The 19,885-nt window shown below is 43.3% G+C and overlaps 1 protein-coding gene across 1 annotated transcript; it reads right to left on the reverse strand.

Moving 5' to 3' along the window:
* Window positions 1–401: 401 nt before the first annotated feature.
* VCP (valosin containing protein) lies at window positions 402–19,215 on the reverse strand. The gene is made up of 17 exons (XM_006898530.1): window positions 18,941–19,215; window positions 13,150–13,261; window positions 12,651–12,823; window positions 11,525–11,667; window positions 10,805–10,935; window positions 10,232–10,363; window positions 6,911–7,013; window positions 5,649–5,782; window positions 5,433–5,568; window positions 4,813–4,925; window positions 4,340–4,504; window positions 4,135–4,257; window positions 3,684–3,896; window positions 3,194–3,502; window positions 2,743–2,898; window positions 1,200–1,354; window positions 402–1,043 (listed from the first exon to the last, which is right to left on the reverse strand). Exons 1-17 carry the CDS (start codon window positions 18,955–18,957, stop codon window positions 938–940), a joined length of 2,421 nt encoding a protein of 806 aa, XP_006898592.1. The 5' UTR covers window positions 18,958–19,215; the 3' UTR covers window positions 402–937.
* Window positions 19,216–19,885: the final 670 nt, after the last annotated feature.

The following is a 19,885-nucleotide window of genomic DNA, read 5'->3' on the forward strand; positions in this document are numbered from 1 at the left end:
TGTTTGAACAAAACCATGCAATTGCTCACCTGAAAATCTGACAAGTGAGGATTTTGATTTGGAAGAAAACATTTAAGGCTATTACATGGGGGGGGGCACGTTTTTGTTTTATTAAATAATTCACTCCTTGTCAGGATAAAGGGAGCCCTCTTTGCAGGCCTAGGCTTACCATCCATATCAAAAATTGATGTAGAGATATCTCATTCTCAGCATTTGGAGCTCCATCAGGCTTGTTGCGGCTTCTTATCCAGTTAGTTATATTGTAGATACAGAAGGTGAGGATGCGGGAAGGTAAAGGGTATAATCCCATTTCCAGGAATTCACATTTGGAAGAGCTCCTTGGCAATGAGGCTCAAGGCCATTCCCAGGAGAAGAAGTAGGCACAGGGGCCAGGACTCAGGTTCCATTTTGACCCAACATTTATTGTCCTTTTACAACAAGTCATTTTTTGGTTTAGAAACTGTTTGTGATTAGTTTTCCAACATTAACTCAATAAGCATGTAAAATAAAATCAACCTACTCTCTATTATAAACACCCAGCAACTGTGGCCCCTCACCCTCCTGCCCTGGTTGGGTAGGGGGGAACAAGGAGGGTTTGGGCATTGAGTGAGTGCAGATGCTTTATTGTGGGGTGGCGGTGCCTAGTTCACACACCACACAGGTCCCCTGCACTGGCCCAAACTACAACAGAAATTGCATAGGCCCAAGGCCCAATTCCTTGTTGGTAATTCACTCTCCGCCTCCCAAATGAAAATTGCTTTTATTTTTTCACTTTTGTATTTTTTGCAACAAAAATCCCCATCCAGAGTCTGACTGTAGCTGAACTGTTCAGACTGAGGAATGGAACAGGCCGTGGGCGCACCCCTGGTCCCTCCTGGGCGAGTGCCCCCACCCCAGGGAACAAGGTTCAGTTGGCCAGCTTGCTGGCCACCAGCACTTAGCCATAAAGGTCATCATCATTGTCTTCTGTGTATACACTGCCGCCTGTGCCACCTCCACTGCCCTGACTGGGGCCAGCTCCGCCCTGGTTTCCTGAAGGGAATCTGTGCACAAAAGCAAAGACAGAACAGTGGCTTAGGAATGGGCCTAGGCGAACTGTCATGCCCGTTCTCTAGCCTCTTTAGCACACCCTCTTCTTTTTGTTCCTACAGACTCCCCAAAACAACTTCAGCTATTGTTGTTGTCCCTATCCCAGTTACCTGAAGCTGCCAAAGCCACGACTCTGCTGAAGGGTCTGGGCAAACATCTCATACTTTCGGATATCATTGTCACTGACAGAACGACGGGCGAAACGCATGGCTTCCTCAAAGTGATCTCGGCGGATCTCAGGCACTGGATCATCCTCTTCCACCTCCTGTGGGGTTCACAGATCAGGGTGATTTAAGGTTCAGACTAGGCTCTTTCCCCGGCTTCTCCAATCTAAACCAAGCTGCTAAGCTATTCTTCCCAATGCTGAGTGTGCACTGTTTAAAAACCTGTCAAATCATCTGGTCAAGACAAAACTGTGGGAGAAAAACAGATAACTGGTTGCTAGGGAGGTAAGGGTGGAGAATAGCAGCTGACTGTAAAGAGGTTTAAGTGAATTTTAAAGAGACGTCAGAAATTCTGCATACCACACGGCAGTAGTGACACCACTGATACACATCTGTAAAAATATCCAATAGCATGTAAACCCTGAAGGGCCCATTTTATAGGATGTAAATTATACCTCCAAACCAAACATTGCCATTAAATCCATGTGTTCCCAGCATCCTTCTCCATCAAAGCTGATGGATTTTAACAAATGACCTTTTGGTCAGCAGTGCAGTACATGGCACGGTGGAGCTCCTTAAATATTTTGTTGCTGTTATGTGTCACCCACTTGTTTGCATAGCTGACCCTCCAATAGTCTCAAGTAAGATTATCCATCTGTCTCCAGCGGAGCAGCTAGGGGATTCAAACCACATGACTTTTGAGATGTCAGCACTACTCCCAACCAACTAGGCCACCAAAGCTTTGAAAAAGTTAATGGTTCTCGGTGTCTATCACATCTAGATTTCAACTTACCTAGTGGCCACATTTCTAGAACCTAAGTTCTTGTCATCAACTTGTGTGAATTAGAATTAGCAGAATCAGAATGGTTAATTGTGAAAGAATTAGAACAGGTTTCTGTGGCTGTGATCACAAAAACAAATCACAGAAGCAAATCCCCAGGTGAGTTCAAACTGTTGACGGTAGTAGCTGAGAACAACCTGGTAACACACGCCATATTGAACCTTGCCAGGTCTTCTTAATTCCCAAAATTTTGCTTTTCTGAAGCAAGTTATTTGCCCTTACACTCCATTCATGGCTCAGCTCAAAGCCTACCTCTTACATTCATACTCTGAATCCTCTCAAAGTATTGAGAATTTGAGCTCAATTGAAACTGAGTATCAAACTTTTCTTGGTCTTTGCAATTCAGGAAGGTCTGGTGGCTATACAGACCTCAGGTGGTTTAAATCCACTAGCAGCTCTGAGGGTGAAAGACAGGTAAGCTCATCCAATTTACAAGCCTAGGAAACTCAATAGAGGGTTGTTCTGAGTTGCTTTTTGAATCATATAATTCAAACTAAAGAGTTTCTTTAACCGAGAGACTTTTTGTCTGGTGCCCTGCTAAACATCTGTACCAAGTGATCTTTTTCAAAACCTACACGAGGACAAAATAGAGACTGTGTGACCTTGGTTGCAACATTTGCCATGTAACTGGGGAAAGGATAAGCTCACCATGGCTGATGGGTTGATCTGCCTTTCACGCTCCCGCCTTATCTCACTCTCAATGGATTCACGGATGGCCAGCTTGCAAGCACGTTGGCAAATCTCTGTCAGGTCAGCTCCAGAGAAGCCATTGGTCATCTTAGCCAGGAATTCCAAATCAACATCCTAAGAGAAGTAACAAAACAGCCTCAGTATTTAATCGCCCTTAGAATAAGAAACGAACTTACCTTCAGTCAAATCAATTACTCTCAATTCATTTATCCTATCTTCTATCACTTTGTTTTATCCCTGAATCTATTCTTTTATTTCTTACCTCCTTCCCTTCAATTTTCACACACCCCATATTTAGATCAGCCTATTTCAAGAAATTCCCAATGAAATTTTCACCAAGAACCAAAGAACACTTGGCCTGAAGGACTCATAGGAGCCCACATGGCCCATCCCATCACCTTGCACCTGCCTTGGCAACTGGGGACTTGCGCAAATTGGCCTTGAGGATGGCAACACGGGACTTCTCATCAGGAAGTGGGATGTAAATGAGTTGATCAAGGCGGCCAGGTCGAAGAATGGCAGGATCAATGATGTCAGGCCGGTTGGTAGCGCCAATAATGAACACATTCTTTTTTGTTGACATGCCATCCATTTCTGTTAGGATTTGGTTAATGACTCGGTCAGCAGCTCCACCACCATCTCCAATGTTACCACCACGGGCCTTGGCAATTGAATCCAGTTCATCAAAGAACAGTACACAGGGTGCAGCTTGGCGAGCCTAATGGAAAGAGAAGGACTCAAATCTTAGCACAATCGTCTCTGCTCTCTCTCAGAAGTGAAAAGTGAAGTGTCTCTCACTCCTTGGTCAATATGAGAAGGTTTTGATATTTCCCACAGCAAAAGCCTCTACCCCTATGTTGCCCCCAAGCAAATGAATAACCCAGATCTTTATAGCTCACCTTATCAAAGATTTCCCTGACATTGGCCTCAGACTCCCCAAACCACATGGTAAGCAGCTCAGGACCCTTAATGGAGATGAAATTGGCCTGGCACTCATTAGCAATGGCTTTGGCCAGCAAGGTTTTTCCACATCCAGGAGGTCCATAGAATAATACTCCCTTTGAGGGTGTCATGCCAAACTTGAGGAATTTGTCTGGGTGCTCCACAGGATACTAAGGAAGGGAAAATAAGAGGATTCAGGACAATCCTATAGTTTTAAGAAACTACCACCCCACAATGCAAGAATCTAGGTGTACTAAGAACAGGTGCCTCAGTGCCTCAAACCTTAAGACAGCAAATTCCTTGAAACCATATTCTTAAAACGCTTCACAACTGAGTGTGAACACTGAAAAGACCACGCAATTCAAACAACACTGACGTGTTCACTCAGCCTGGATCAAGTTACTTTACCTGGACCAGCTCCTGGAGTTCGCGCTTGACATCTTCTAGGCCCCCGATGTCTTCCCAGGTCACCTGGGGTACTTCCACCACGGTTTCCCGAAGTGCTGATGGATTGCTCTGACTCAGGGCCCACTGAAATAAGACAAAAATCAGAGATGAGCCTAGCCAAGGGGGGCCTGTTTCTGTGTCCCTAAGGCTGAGGGTGAAGTCTTACCCTGAAGTCATCCATTGTAACTGCCAGAGAGTTCATGACCTCAGCATCAATGGTTTCATCCTCTAGGTCAATGAGGTCCATTTTCTTTCGAATGGCTTGCAGAGCAGCTTCAGAGCACAGGGCTGCCAAGTCAGCACCCACATGTCCATGAGTCTCATTGGCTACCTGTAGAAAGATGATCAATTCACCATCTTAAGTCCTACCTGATTTAGGAGGCTCAGAGACACTAGAATCCCGGCTCTTCTTTGGACTCCAGTACCTAAACCTGGAGGTGAGGCCTATCTGCCCCAACAATTATGGTTTATTTAATGAAATGTCAAACGAAAACATATGCCAACTGCCCCTGGAGTCAATCAAGGATCACATCCTTTTCCTCTCCAGAAATCAAAATGAGTCTCCTCATACCTTCTTTTAGTCAGATCCCTGCAACTACCTAGGAGATTTTGCTCGGCCACTTTTCGTGACTACTCTACCTGTTCCAGGTCCACATCATCTGCCAGCTTCATATTCTTGGTGTGGATTTGGAGAATTTCCAAGCGTCCTGTAGCATCAGGTATTCCAATATCTACCTCCCTATCAAAACGACCTGTGTGACAAGGCAGGAACACATTAGCACAGTGTTTGGACATTTCAAGTCCAAGGGGAATATGGGACAAGTCTACGGTGGCCAACCCTCCCTCTTTCCCAAGAATGGTCCTGGTTTTAGCACTTAAGTCCCACATCTTAGGGAAACTTCTCAACCTCAGACCAACTAATTACATTAGACAGGCATTAACCCCAAACAAAAACTACTGCCACTGAGCTGATTACAATTCACAGAACCCTTACAGAATAAAACAGTACTTGAATTTTTGAGGCACTGAATGTTTACTGAATGACACTGCTTCATCTTTATCCTAAAAAGTCACTGGTAAGTTAGAACTATTAATCTTTTGATTAGCAAATGATTAATTACCACACCACCAGGGGTCCTTAAACTAGGCATTAGGATAAAGAAAAAGACCTTGGCTTTGTGACTGCAACAAACTCCAAGAAACACTTGGATATGAGGACATGGGTTGATCAAGAGAGAGGTCAAAATGTGGACCCTTACCGAATCGTCGTAGGGCTGGGTCAATGCTGTTGGGTCTGTTAGTTGCTGCCATGACTATCACATGAGCTCTTTGCTTTAGACCATCCATGAGAGTCAACAACTGTGATACAATACGTCGCTCCACCTCTCCATGTGTCTACAGGACAGTGTATCGGGTTAGAAGTGAAGCCAGGACCTTTCAATCCCAACCCTCCCCCTTGGGGAAGAAATTCCTACTTTTTCTCTTTTGGGAGCAATGGCATCTAGCTCATCAATGAAGATAATAGCAGGAGCATTTTTCTCAGCCTCCTCAAAGGCTTTACGAAGATTGCTCTCAGACTCACCAGCCAATTTGCTCATGATCTCAGGACCTAAAAGAATATAAAATGGAGGGAAAACCAAAATGACAATTAGATACCCTATTTGCCCAATCAACAGAGAGAGAAGGCACAATCATTACCTCTGACTATCCTCTCTCTGCCACTATTCTAGGAGGCCAGATTGGACAGTGTACAAGAGACTCAGTTTACTTTTCTCACAACATAAATGGAAGTATGCAGATTAGAAGGTTATTCATTTTATACACCTATCTAATCACATGGCTATGGTTAGAAAAAGAGACCAACTGGATCTCTACCAATTAATTATCATTCCCATAGAACCAGTTGATTTAGGCCAATATCCTCAAATCCTCCCAAAAATAAGTATAAGCCTTTTGATTTCAACTCTAAGTTAACTGTACAATGGAACCAAAACTAAATGCTGCCCAATCTTGTCCTTTTCCTGTGATTACTTACGAATCAGATCTCTATGACCCATAAATATTTTTTTAAAAAAACTCAAAAAGTAACAAACTAACTTTTTAGTGTAAGTTGAATCAAGGTTTACAAAGAAAATTGGTTTTCCATTTAATAATTCATACACTTTATGCTTCCAGATATAGATACAATGCACATTGTGTTAGTGCTCTTGTCACTTCTTGCCCATGTTTCTTGATTCCATTTGTGCTGCTTTTATATGTCTTTCTGCCTTTTAAGTTTAATCCTCAGGGAAATACTGCCCTTTGACCTTGTGTGGAATGCCAGGTCTTTCTTCCTAGTCTATGCCAATCTGGAAGTTCCATCAAAATCCACTTAGTATGGCAGCAACAAAAAAGACTATACTGACAGGATTGTTGTTCATGTGGTGCACTGGCCAGGAACTAACCCAGTTTTCTCAAATGGAAAGTTAAGAATTCTGCCACTGAAACATCAATGCCCCCATTATCCTAACTTGCTCCCCACTAAATAACTTCAGCCTACCACCATCTTAAGTGGGCAGGATGGGAACATCAGTGGAAAATACCCTCCTTTTGCTGCTTGTTTGTGATGTTCCTCAACAGAAGATACTGAAGTGCACATGAGAGGATACATGCAAACATGTGTGTCCATGAGCTCTCCAGCTCATGAGCCCAGCTCAGAGCTAGGTACAGCCAGACAAAACATGAACAAGTTTCTTACCATTGATCAAAAAGAAAAAGGCTCCAGTCTCATTTGCCACAGCTCGAGCAATTAGGGTCTTCCCTGTCCCAGGAGGTCCATAGAGCAAGATTCCCCGAGGAGGCTAAAGACCAGTAGAGAGAATATAATTAGGTTTAGAAGGCTGTCTTCCTCCAAGCCTGTTGTTGAGTCTACTGTGATCCCAGTAACCCCATAGGACAAAGGAGAACACAGACCGATTGCAGGCTTTGCAGGCTGCAATTTTTTTAAAAACTTCTGCTAATAAATTGGCTATTTTAAAATAATTCCTATTTTTACTGTGGCTTGACCATGAGTTGCAGGACAAATTAGTTTTCCAATTGACAATTTATATTCAGTTTCTTTTGTTTTTGTGACTAGTTACAAACAAAATATGCTCCCCTCCCTCCCTCCCCACATTTTCTATTTCTATTCGTCCTCTCATGCGTGCTGAGATTTTTTTTGGTAAATGATGTCCTTTTAATCTAAATAGACTGATAGTTCTGAGGACTGTTGTTCTCTCTGGGGTTACTGTTCATTTTACAGACCCATCTAATTGCATGGATGAAAGTTGGCTGGGGTGTGGGTTTGGTTCTAGGTTTGAAGGGTACTGTGAGGGACACAGAGTCTCTTGGAGGAGTTCCATCAATCTCTTAACAGATCACTGTGTCTGATCTCCTTTTAATGATTTTTTTTCTCTTCTGCTCTACTTTCTACTGTAATCCTGATCAAAGCAGTAGTGATAGCTTAGCATTTTCTAGTTCTTCCAGTTTCCAGGCAGGGAAAGCTATGGTTTGCATGGCCCATCTGTCTTTTGGATCACCCATTTCCTTGATTTTTCATCACTCTTTTTTTCCAGATGGGAAACCAGTCACATCTTACATGGCTGCTCACTAATTTTTGAGACCTTAGTTGCATCTCAGTAGGAAGTACACACTGTCTTTGTGGACTAGGTTATGCCAAGTGAATGAGATATCCCGAGACTTTGGTCCTAAGCTTCCCCAACTCCAGTGCTTCATTCTTTCAAGGTTTTGGTTATGGCTAAGATGTTTTCAGAATTCCGACCCTTTACCTTTAACTGAAAATGCATTTGCAGCATAAAAATACACATTCTCAGCCATACTCCTAGTCACTTCCCCACATCTGTGCAGTTTATATGTTCACCTAAGTATTTTACTAACAGGTCATCATTTATCATTAAAAATGGTAGTAACAGTATTACTTTTGTTGTTTTTTGTTCTCATGCAAATCCCAGTGTTTTCCTTTGCTTTGGTCATACTGTGCTCACTTCCTCTTACTGTTATCATCAGGCTATCTTTATGGAGACAGATCACCACATCTTTTCTATCACAGAGCCCTGGCAAGTTTAAGTTAGTTGAGCATGTAACCACGGGCCGCCAGAGCCCTTCCAACCCTACTCACCCTAAAGTGGCTTGACTGGTGTTCTAGAGGTTAAGAACCAGGGTTCAACTCTGACATCAATAAGAATGAACACTTGATCTGTTTGTAAGGTTGAAATAGGCTAATAACAACTCAAGAGTAAACGCAAGGAAGACAGTTTACTTCCAGCTACAAAAAAATACTGCTCCACTGTCAACATTAAAGACTGCAACTTTTATAAGAAAATAAAGAAACTCTAGTTTGAGGAAATCTAAAGGTCCTGAGACTAGGGGAAAAGCTAAAAAGGCCCATTCCCACCAATGATTAAATTCTCTCATTATCATCCTTCCATGGAGTCACTAGTGGATTTGAGTTGGCAGTTGAGAACTTAACCAGGGGGCCCCCAGGGTTCTTCCAACTCATATTTATTCTAAAGCAGTTAGTGTTAGAATCAAGGGTTTATCATCATACTGGGATGCTTCCTTTAGATAATTATACACATTTTTCTCTCTGAAGCCATGTTTTCTATGGCCTCACCAACAAAAAGAACATGCACACAGTGCCTCCACTACATGGCATTGTTCTAGACTACAAACTACAGCAGGATTTTTTCATAGGTACAGAACAGCTTTTATACCTTTAAAAAAATCACCCAACAAAAAAAAAAGATGACATAAGACAGAATTTACGTGACAGTCTGACCTAGATTATCAGTAGCTCTGAAGAATTTAAAAGTTTCTGTAAACTCAAAAGAATACATAACAAAATCTGAGAAAACCAGAAACTTGTCGGAAGGAAAACTTAAATACTGCACCCTCTCAAGGCAGAAAGCTTTGGTGCAAGCACTGTGGAAGGCGGTATGGCGCTTTCTCAAAAAGTTGCAAATAGAGATACCATTTGACCCAGGAATTCCACTACTGGGACTATATCCCAAAGAAACCATAACTGACATCCAAGCAGATATATGCACACCCATGTTTATCGCAGATCTGTTCACAATAGCAAGGAATTGGAAACAACCCAGGTGCCCATCAACAAACGAATGGATAGAGAAGCTGTGGTATATTCTCACAATAGAATACTATGCTGCATTGAAAAACAAGGAAGTCATGCATTATTATTCCAAATGGGTGAGCCTGGAGGACATTATGCTGAGTGAAATATCTCAGTCGCAAAAGGACAAATATTGCATGGTGCCACTGCTGTAAAATGGGACTGATATCAGGGTGAGGGTAAGACTGAGAAAAACTGGATAAACTGTATATACTGCACTGAAACAGATGAGGGACTGAATAATTTAAAAGTGATGTATGGAAAAAAAAAAGTGATGTATGATAGGGTATTATGGTTATCACAAGAGTCCACAATTAAGGTTGCAAAGTGGAATGTACTTGGGGTGGGGGGGTGTGTATGGGGGGATTGTGTACCAGGGAGGGAGTCTTTTACTTCTGAAAGAAAGGAGTGAACTGGGGGGCGGGGGGAGAGGGCTGGGTGGGTAGAGAAGTGCAGCAATGAATGAATGGAAATCCAAGTTCTCTGTAAATGTTCATTAAAATTATTTAAAAAAAAAAGGCAGAAAGCTTGTGGTGCCTGGAAAAACACAGCTGTCTTGTAGAGTTCGACTTCTCACAGGTTTCACTGTATTATTTCACCTATAGTCACAGTCAACTCAAAACACTTAACATTTCAAAGTAAGAGAGCTCTGACAGTCTAGAAGTAAGGAATTGCAACACCAACCCAAAGGCATAGTTTGACTCCACCAGCTGTTCCACAAGAGAAAGATGGTCAATTTCTCATGTGATTTAGAGTCTTTGAAAAACATCAGAGTCAGCTCTGACTCGACAATACACAACCACAATCCAAGGTAATTAATGACAAACATGAATGAAAACAGACCAAGATTAGACATCAATCATCTGCCTATACTTGAGCTCAGGTACTCACCTTCACACCAATTGCTTTAAAGAGGGCAGGATGTCTGAGAGGAAGCTCCACCATTTCTTTTATCTGAGCTAGCTGCTTCCTGCAGCCACCAATGTCATCATAACCTACTTCATTCAAAGATTCTTCCTCATCCTAAATGTACCAGGGGAACAAAGAAAAGGAGAAGGCTTGAATATGACAGCAGCAAAAGTTACATTTTCTCCAAATTTCCCACACTATCTGGTGTGGAAGATAACCACTAAGGGGATCCCGCCTCCAAAAATATATCTGAAATTCTAAGCAAGTATTTCCTCTCTCTCAAATATAGGAAGTGATCCTAGACCTAAAGCTTGAAATATTAGTTGCCATCAACAACATTTGTTCAAAACTATTCCCATCATTCAAACCAGACTTTTTAATGTTTGGTATTGGATACTTCTAAGAAACATATAAACTCAGAAACAAATACTTAAGAAGCTCACCCATCTCTGGAAAAACTTAGATCCAAAGAGCATCCACCTCATCTTGATAGCTACAACCTGACTACTCAATAGAGTAGTAAGGGAGAGAATTTGCATCAGAAAGATCACTCACCTCTCGTTTGATAGGTTCCCCTTCACAGTGGATCACTGTGTCTGGAGCAACAATGCAGTAAGGGCTGGGATCCGTTTCTACCACTTTGAACTCCACAGCACGCATTCCACCCCGAACAAGAAAAATGTCTCCTAGGAAAGCAAGTAGTATAGTTAAGAGGTATCAAATAGAAGTCTCTGTAAACTTCCATTAAAATTAAACAAAACAAAACAAAAAAAACCACCAACAAAACAGGCATAAAAAAAAATAGAAGATCAAGTAAGAACTTCTTATCAGAACCTTGGATCTAGAGAGCCAAGCTTAAAAGACACTACTCTTATCTCCAGCCCTTCTCCCCTCTCTAGTTAAGAGACTAATTAACCTGCAAAGAGTTCTTTTTGTCACTAAGAGTAAACGAACCCTGAATGTACCAGAAGCCACTAAGGTTAAGAATTCCTGAGCACATGTAATCCAGGCTTTCACTAGACCAATGGTAGAGCTGTATGCTGTTATATAAACTCTACGCTACGATACAGGCAAAATGAACTACATCCTCCTTCAGGGAACACTTTGCAGCTTACTTTCCTCATGTACAGAAGTCTATATAAGTGAGAATAAGACAGATGACAAATACTACATACACATGAGCATGGTCAAGGATGCATGTGCATACACACGGGAATGAGAGTGTTCCAATCCTACAACCAACACCTTAGACTAGTTCCAAAAATGCTTCCTCACCTTTTCGGATGGGTCGATAAGCTTCCAGGAAGTACGGCTTAAGGTATACCTCAAAGAGATTGCCTGTGATGCCTTCCACTGTGTCATCGATGGGTAGCACATGGATACGTTTGCCGTACTTCACATCTGGGCATGGCTGGATGCTGAGGATGACAAGCAGACTCCACATTACCAACCACACTGCAGCCCCAAGCACTGGGTGTCCGAAAGGGCCTGGCACAGAGAGCTGACGGCAAGCGAAAGAGAAAAGGCAGGGATGGCTTAGGAGAAGAGAGAAAGGAAAGTATTGTGGGAGTGTGGGCAACACAGCCAAGCAGAACTAAGATAGGATAGGTCATACGCAAGGAATGGTAGTAAGGAGTCACAGAGGCTGAGGGGGCAGCCAAAGACATGAGCCACACACTGGGAACTCACAGCCAAGGGTGCTCCCTTCTGGCTAATCTTAGTGCTTCAATACCAAAGGGAAGATTTCATTTGGCAAGGTTCAAGGTCAAAGACAAAGTGGGGACACTTTAGGCAGGTGATCCAAGTACCCACAAAAAGTGACAAGTATCCTTAGGAAAACGGCAACCCAACAAGTAGAATCCATGGAAAAGAATCAGAAGCTGGAAAGGATTTTGTCAAGTCACAGGACAGCAGTGGTTTGAGATGATTCCAAGATGGAGAAGTCTTAGGTCTAAATTTACCTATGAACAACCAAAATTACACAGGCTGGAGGTTCTGGCTCCAACTATACCTTTCTCCAGAATTTACTTGGATACTGAAAAGGCCTAAACTCCACCCCAAACATTAGCTGTTAATTCAGACACAAGCAGTGGGACCTTCTAGAGGTTATGCACATAGTAGACACAGATCTTCAAATGATAACCTCAACCAGGCATAAGTTAAATCACTGGTCAAAAAAGTGATGGTGTCAACAGTCAGTTGTTATGTTGTCCCAAGTGGCATACAGAGGTAGATTTTTAAGACCTACAAAGGCTGAAGTGAAAGCTAAAGACATCCCTGAAACATAAATCTTCCCTACAGGCTTTTTACAAAGACAGCAACCAATGCTTTTGTGGGGGTATCTTATAATACAGCCTGTCTCTGGTCCCCTGTCCCTGAGGGGCCAAGAACCCACACACACCTGATAACATCCCCTAGGCGTACACGAAGATTATTCCGAACAACTCTATTCATTCGAATCTTCTCATCAGAACATGTGTCATCAGAAAGCACAATGCAAACAGCTTCCCGCCTCTTCTTTCCTTTCAGCAACACAGTGTCACCTCGGAACAACTGCAGCTCATCCATCTTGGGCTGTGGAAAGAGTCAAGGCTTTTGGGTCACTAGGCAGAAAGAGCAATCAGTAGCCCGGGAGGTTGGGATACCCAATAAACCCCACTCTTTATCTGCGGTTGTTGCCATGTGCCATCAAGTCACCTGTGATTCATAGCGACCTATATACAAAAGCTCTGAGCCCTCCTCTGCTCTATCCTGAGCCAACCTTACTGTCTCTGACATTACCCTCATCAGAGGCAATCTATCTCATGAAGGGTCTTCTCTTGCCCTGTCCCTCCACCCTCCCAAGTATCTGTGGTTACTTAAGTGCAATGAGGCAAGACTGAAATATGGACCCAACTTACCTGGGACAAGGACACAACACTGTTGTCCTCATTGATAGCTTCATCAACAATTAACCGATTAGGGCGGTTCTTCTGTTTAAGAATGGCTGTTGATAAGTCATCACCTTTTGAGCTAGAAAGAGGAGACAAAGTCAGGCCTACTCTCCAAAACCCCACCAGTATCTAAACTTCATAGTTAATATGCAGTAGCTACTACTCGTACATTAGGGAGTTCTCGTGGCGTAGTGGTTAAGAAGCTATACTATAATTCTAAAGGGACACGGTGAGAATCCACCAGCTGTTCCATGGGAGAAGGATGGGTAATCTCCTCCCATGTGATTAACTACTGCCTATGAAAACTCACTTGAGGGCCTGCTATGGATCAGCTGCAACTCAACCACACATAATAATAGGGACATTCCTACACTACAGAGCACACATGAAGAAAAGAAAGTCAATGTCATGAATTAGAACCAAGTCATAGCTGACTCTCCAGTAGGTTTTCATCAGTTAATTGCAATGCAGGCTGCTTTCCTCCTGAGGAGAAGTAGTGCATTCAAACCGTATGCCTTTAGGCTGGCAGTGCCACTCCTTACCATTAAGCCACCGGAACTCCCTAAAGGTCATGAGGCGCAATATCTAACACATACTAAGATTCCCACTTTAGCAGCTCCTGTTAAGTGTAAGCACTGGTTCCCAGCTGTTAAGGTCCCACGTATCCTACCCAGAGTAGATGAAATATAGCCTAAGAAGGACACCTTAACAGAAGTGGAGCTGAATAGAAATTAGAGAACGGAATGTAGCCTCAGAATGACTATATAAAATAATGGTCAAGAGCAAGAACTGTCATACACTGTTGGTGGGACTGTAAAATGGGACAACCATAATGTATATAAACAACTGTATAAAATACTAAGTACATGTACAAAACACAACATATAGGAATGATTATATGCAAACAAAAAAAATGGTGTTTTTTTAAAAAGCCTCAAAGTACATGTACAAAAAAGAATATATATGAATTATTGTATGCAAACCAATAAATTTTTTTAAAATGGGACAACCACTGTGGAAGGCTATTTGGAGTTTCCTCAAACAGTTGAACATAGAAACTCCATATGACCTAGCTACTCCACCAGGGATACATCCCAAGGAAATCAGAACTGAGAAACAAATGGAGATTTGTACACCAATGGTCATAGCAGCATTATTCACCATTGCAACAACATGGAAACAGCCCAAATATACAACTGAATTAATTGAGAAACTGGGTACATTCACACAATTGAATACTATGCAGCACTCAAGAGCAATAATTCCGAAAAATACTACATAACCTGGGAAAGACTGGAAAGCATTATCCTGAATGCACTAACTCCGTCTCATTAAGAACAAATACTGCCTAAGACCATTATAAAAACAGAAGGATAACTAGCAAAACATGTATGAGGGCCAAGGGGGTTAGAGGTGGGAGCAGCGATGTGACTAGGCAGGGGTAAAACCACACAGTTGCACAATTTGGTGGGTGGAGACGGGGTAAAGGAAATGGCAAAGATACAGCAGGGACCTGAAAAGATAGGGCAATGATGGGCATAGTTTATCATTAATTTAATGATTGTATGAAACACAGTGTGAATGAAGAATAGTGTGAATTAAAATGTATAAAAAATAATGAGTGTCATTTAACCCCTCCCCAAAAAAAGTATATGAACTTTGTAAGTAAATGAAAGGAAATAAAAATTTTTAAAAAAGATCCTTTTCCGGTTCATAAGCATACTTACTGGGTGTTCATTTCTGTATGATGTGTGCCACCTTTTAAACCTTGTTATGGTATGGGCACATTACCCACCTGACACTCATTTAAAAAAAAAGTAGAGCCTCTAAGAGATTTGCTGTATCAAATTTCCAATGTGCCACTATTATCTGTTCCCCTCCATTTCCTCTTTTGTTATTAGTTGCTGTGTTGCTGTCCAGTTGGTTCCAAGTCATAATCATCTATGCACATCAGAAAAAACCCAAATTTGCGCTGTCCTGTGAGGATCGTGAGGATGCTCACAATCACTATTATGATTAAGGTCACTGTTAACAGCTACTGTGTCAGTCTATTTTGCTGAAAGTCATCTTCTTATTCTCTGTCATACAAAGCATGTCTTTCTCTAAGGAGTTGAGTAGTAGTGTTGCCTGATAACATTTCCAAAGTACATGAGATAAAGTACTGCCATCCTCACTTCTAATGTGCATTCGAGCTGAATTCTTTCCAGACAGATCTGTTTGTTTTCTGGCTGTCTCTGGTAGAGTCAGTATTCTTTGCCAACATTTTAATACAAAGGCATCAAATGTTTGGTCTTCCTTGTTCATTGTCTAATTTTTGAATGTGTATCAGGCAACTTAAAATACCATGACTTGGGTCAGGCACACTTAAGAGTGTCCTCAAAGTGTTATCTCTACCCTTGAACACTTTTAAAAAGACTTTTGCAGATTTACCCAATTACAATATGCCAACTGAAAATATCCACCCATGGGCACTGATTGTAGACTGACTGACTATAATCTTGGGCAAGTTATTTAGCCTCTCTAAACTTTCATAGCCTCTTCTGAAAAACGGATAATGTAAAAGTGGCCACTTGACAGGGATAGGCTTAAGTGAGATAATGAACACTAAGTGCCCAACACAATATCTGGCACATAATAACACTCTCACCATTACTAATAACATTCAGACTATCTGCAAAAACACCTGAGAGGGTTAAAAACTGTATCCACAAAGTAGTCGGCTGAGTGATTCAAATATGCTAAACATAAGATCTTTTCTGTTAACCTTCCTGCAGAATGAAGTGAGCAAGTAAGTCATCTTCTGGAACTTAAGGTACTCAATTCCCCATGAAGTGTGAAGACAAACAAGGAGTAAATCAGCTCCACGAACACTATCCTCACTGGCTAAACCTACTGAATGTCAGAGTATTCCAGAGTACCACAAGAAAACCAGGCAGAAGACTTAAAACAAACAAACAAAAAGGCAGATAATATAGGTAAAAACCAATAAGACCCCAAAATATCTGAAATTTTCAAAGTGAATTCAAGCACAAAAACTTTACAATAACCTATACAAAGGCATACAATTTCACTGAGTTGATATAAAGGGTAAAAAACAAGAAATGCTGAGACCTGGGACAAATACAAATTCCTCTCACTCTGAATGTAAATAGTCTCTATTTCCTAGAAACTAAAATCAGTCACCGAACATCAATAATTTCTCACCAAGCACATCTCTAGCCTTCACTGCCTAGACTCAGAGGGATCTCATTTTAAAGAACAGCCTCCTCTTAGTTAAGCCCAAAAAAGCATTAACATTAACCAAACAATAACCTCTACAAAGTAGAGGACAAGGAGACCTTCATCAATTTCATTTGATAGCTGACCCCTCCAGTGGATTTTCAGAGGCTGTAAATTTCAAGTGAAGAGACTGCTCATCTTTCTCCAGTGGTGACCCTGGTGAGATGAACCACCAGCGGTACCTTTTGGGTCAGCAGCACAACTTAGTCTTAAGCAGGTTTTCAGAAGCTGTAAATTGCATAGGGTAAGACCGCCTATCTTTCTCCCAAGTAAACACTGCTGGATTTGAACCACCAGAGAGCCACCTTTAGGTTAACAGTACAATGCCTTATTACTTCTCCATCAGAACCAGCTACCCCTTTCCTTGGGAAAAAGTAGACAAGAGTGAAAGGCTGGGGGATGGGAAGTGCAAGGGGACCTTTTCCATCAATCATTTCATTTGATAATAATTAACATGTACCCACACACTGTTCTAAAAACGGAAAATATAATTTTACAAGACAAAATAGCACTCCTAATGGAAATATTTTCGCAAACTGCATTAAGAGATAGTAAAGTTATCTTATTAGCTGGGGAATTTCGGGATTTTTTTCACATTATTTGTTTCTGACATACCCAAGGAGAAACAGAAATCGCATTCATCTAACAAACTTACAAGATTTCTGCTGACTCTCACATATGAGGTTGTGTGCCTCTAAACTAATTTTCAAAGGTGATGTTTCTTCAGTTCAAACTTGCATTCACCAAATCATGGCACAAGTATTACAGAGCAGGTGACTTGTCCAAGACTGACAGATAGCCTGGAGTCAAACATGGACAAAGTGACAGTTGAAGGGATATTCCCTTCACTCCTCATACAAAGTCAAAGCCTGCATTTAAAACTGACTTATGTCTGTCTCTCCATTGGATTTCTTAAGTGGTAAATCACATGGAGGAGACTGTCCCTCTTTCTCCGTGAAGCAGCTGATGGATTCAAACCACCAGAGGAACAACAGACTACCAGAATTCCCGCTATACTCTGCAAGCATTGTCTATTCATTTTTAGCTTGATCTGCAAGACTGAGGTTGGAGAAGACGAGAGAAAAAGATGTCTCTAGTCACCAGTTTTTAAGCCTAAAGGATGACATAAAACTGCCTGACTCCGGCTAGGGAGATGAACCTGGCCCTCTTCCTTAAAACAGAAAGCTCTTGACTCCCACCTACCTACCAAAGTAGCTAATTTCTAGACCAGAAGTCTGCCAGACCATGGGCCAGGAGCAGTTCTGACGACTGTAGGACACATTCATGGTCTTCCGCCTGGGTCAGGCTCTTTCCAGAAACCCTAAAGGTCACAGGGGGCTCAAAGGAATTCAAGTGTGTCATCAAGATGTGCTACATAAATACTTATTTAAAAGTTAGAAAACTACCTTTGGTGCTGTTCTCTAGACTTCTCTTTTTTAATACCGAAAACAAAACAATGACTGCATAATCTGGAAAACTACTTTAGGTACTATTTTAAAGCCCAAGCAGGAACAGGGACACATCTCTTCTAGGCAAGAAGCTGATTTGCATAGTAGTTTCAGTATCTAAAACTGATGTGAAACTGAATGAGCTGAAGTAGCCAGTGTTTAGGGTGAGGCTAAAAAGACCCAGGGCAAGCAGGGTAGGGAGCTTGCCGAGTGAAGCGACCACTCTCCCACATACCACAAAGGTGGGGGCATCTAGGAGGACCCACAAAATAAGGAGAAAGAAAAATGTCCTTTATCCCGGATCGTAACATCTAGAAAAGCTGTCTTAGGCTATTCCTATGAAAAACAGGCCTCAAGTAGTAAGACCAGAAAGGAAGGGCAGGACCTGCCCTCTCCCTAAGTGTAAAAGGGGTCTCGAGGATGCCAATCCCTGGCCAGGTGGCCTGGGATCCTAAAAGCGGCGACAGCTTCCCGAGTTCGCCATGCCTTTCCCCGCCCCGGTCACAGGGTTCCAGAGGCCTTCACGTGGCCCCAAGTCCACGCCCACCAGGCCCAGCCGGGGCCTCCGGCACGCGGGGCCTTGCTCTCTCCCGGGACCAAAGATCTTTAGTGGGTGGCAGATCCGATCGCGGATGGACGAGCCAAGGCTTCGTACTCTGTGCCGGCAGTGTGGATACGCAGCGCTCACTAGGCCCGAACCGCCGTTCCGAGGAAGCCGATCGCGCCGGTCGGGGCCTGCATGACACAGCACGATCCGGCCCAGGCCCCGACCCGGGCCCAACGCAAACCCCACCTAGAGGGCGCGCGGGTGCGCAGCCAGCCCCAGCCAGGCCCGCGGCCCCTCAGTCGCCCCTTCCTCTCCGGCCCTCTCTCCCTTCTGCTCAGTCTCCACCCTAGACACGCTCACCGCAGGGCCGGGCCTGGCCTACCCAGCGCGGCGGGTCTCCCCAGTGCGCGCACCCCCGGCGGGCGGGCGGGGAGGCGGCAGGTCGCGCGCGCGCACACAAATACACACATACACACACACTCACTCTGCTCCGGAGGCCATGGCGCGCGCCTCTCCCGGCCGGCGGCTGTGGCGGCCCACGAGTAACGGCTACGAGGGGTAGCGGGCTATCAACTAGACCGAAGCTCGGCTCTCCAAAGCGGGGGCTTAGGCAGCGCCGACAAAGCCACAGGCGACTTCTCTCTCGCTTCCTCCCAGCGGCACTGGGGCTACGGGCCGGCGGAAGACGCTGGATCCGAATACGCGAGGGGGGCAGCAGAAGCGACTACCCAAACGACGGCTGCCGACGCTCCGCTGAGACTGAACAGAGAAGAGCCGAATCATCGGAAGGAGAGCCGCTCTCATTTCAGCCAATCACCGTCTGCGCTGGGAACTCCTGCCCGCCTCTCGGCGCCTCTCCCCAGCAACCCGCGGATTAGAGCCAATCAGAAAATTTATTCGTGGCTTTACTCCCGCCTTTGGGGTGCAACACGCCTAGTAACGTCAAACCAATTGGCTGCAACGCTACGCTTCCTCGACGGATTGGGATTCTCAGCCAATCAGCAAGAGGAATGGGGCGAGCTCTACTGGCGCAAGGCAAGCATTTAATCCCTGGAGGTGGACTCTCCCACTTGGCTCTAGTTCATTGGCTCCTAGCTTATCCTCCTGGCACAATGGATTGAAACCTTGTATTAGTGTAGTTCTGCTCTGTCACTTATGAGGTCATCGTGAGTCAGAATCCATCCAACAACTAACATTAGCTATGATGGCCTGTGGTAAATTGCTGTACCGCCAACCCAAAGATGGTGATGGTGTTAGGTGATCTGGTGTGCAGGTCGACTGTGTGAACAACAGATTTGAACTCTGAACCAGTATCATTATCTGACATACTTGAACTCACTGTGTCAATCCATCTCCATGAGAGTCTTCCACTGTTTCACTGACCCTCTACCTTTCAAAGTTCTTTTGGCATCTTCAGCATTCTTATTTA

This window comes from Elephantulus edwardii, unplaced genomic scaffold, assembly GCF_000299155.1.
Source record: "Elephantulus edwardii isolate Elephantulus edwardi_28Jun2011 unplaced genomic scaffold, EleEdw1.0 scaffold00232, whole genome shotgun sequence".
Classification (NCBI taxonomy): domain Eukaryota; kingdom Metazoa; phylum Chordata; class Mammalia; order Macroscelidea; family Macroscelididae; genus Elephantulus; species Elephantulus edwardii.